Source organism: Penaeus monodon, chromosome 23 (genome assembly GCF_015228065.2).
Source record: "Penaeus monodon isolate SGIC_2016 chromosome 23, NSTDA_Pmon_1, whole genome shotgun sequence".
NCBI lineage: Eukaryota > Metazoa > Arthropoda > Malacostraca > Decapoda > Penaeidae > Penaeus > Penaeus monodon.
In genome coordinates, this window is record NC_051408.1 from 39,459,607 (window position 1) to 39,460,996 (window position 1,390).

Genomic DNA, 1,390 nt, shown 5'->3' on the forward strand with positions numbered 1-1,390 from the left:
TTCACGTATTGACAAGAATGAATACGTAAAGTATAAATAGAAAATACCATTTTTATAATAACTCAGTTGAGAAGAAGAGGATACACGTAATAATACTAGTAAAATCTCGTTTACCATCAACCATGACGAGCGTATTTTCGACCTTCTACACCTTTATTTTTTCCCCTTTTTTCGTCGTTTGAAATAGTTCATTGCAATCTTCCGTACTAATATATAACAGTCTGGCAACCTGAGGCTAAATGTCTCCCAATATAAATATGAGGACGAAGGAAATGAGCGATGTATTCCTCGGTGGATTTTGTTGACCACGATAGCCAAGATGCGTCGCTGTCTCATGGTGAGAATGCGGTGGTTATTCCACTTGAATAATAAGTAACTTATCCTCAATGCAATTCTATATGCCTCTATTTTTTCTTATCCATGCATCTATATATGCACGATTACAAAGATATTTAGAACGAAACGAATCCATAAACCATTTGAATTATGTTTATATATTTCATGCAATATTACCAATGCAGTATGATGCTTAGTGCTTGTATCTAAGCATTTTGTTTACATGTTCAAATTGCAGGTGATAAGCGTAGCCTTGATGGCGACGGTGTATGAGGCGATGGCTGATGGAGGATACGGAAGTCGCCGAGGTGGAGGTGGAGGAGGCCACAGCGGAGGTGGAGGTGGAAGAGGCCACAGCGGAGGTGGATTCAGCGGTGGAATCGGAGGAATCGGAGGCGGAGCTGGTGCAGTCGCCGGTGGATTCGGGGGAAATGGAGGCGCTGGATTCAACGGCGGACACGGATTTGGTGGAAATGGAGGCGCTGTAGTTAGCGGCGGAGGCGGATTTGGAGGAGCTCATGGTGTAGGAGGAGGTGTCGGAGGTGGAGCTGGAGGAGGATTTGGAGGTTTGACTGGTGGTGCTGGCGGTTACAGCGCAGGTAATGGTGGCTTTGGCGGTGGAAATGGCGGCTTTGGCGCAGCTACTGGCGGTGTTGGAGGCGGAAATGGCGGTTTTGGCATCTCGACTGGAGGTTTTGGCGCAGGTAATGGCGGATTCAGCGGTGGAAATGGCGGCTTTGTCGCAGGTAGTGGAGGCTTTGGCGGTGGCAACGGCGGATTTGGAGGTGGCAAAGGTGGTTTTGTTGGAAGCAGTGCCAGCTTTGGAGGTGTTGGCGGGGGTAATGGAGGTAACGGCCGTCGAAGCTATGGAAGGAAGTAAAAGCCATTACTCTCATTTACCAAAGGACGAACGGTTTAAAGAATAAATTGAAAATTTATGATGCAACTTATTTCATTATTCCCCATCCACTTGCGTGACAACTGTAATGAACCAAATATCTCGAAAATAAATGTTCTATAGTTACTTTCTATATAATTATACTAGAAAACATTG

At 45.3% G+C, this 1,390-nt stretch overlaps 1 protein-coding gene across 1 annotated transcript; it reads left to right on the plus strand.

The window, feature by feature from the left end:
• Nucleotides 1-574: 574 nt before the first annotated feature.
• Nucleotides 575-1,216, plus strand: LOC119588269 (glycine-rich cell wall structural protein 1-like; the record flags this gene model as incomplete). The annotated part of the gene is given in 1 exon segment (XM_037936964.1): nucleotides 575-1,216. A coding segment is annotated over 1 exon segment (642 nt), but the record flags the coding sequence as incomplete, so codon positions are not given.
• Nucleotides 1,217-1,390: the final 174 nt, after the last annotated feature.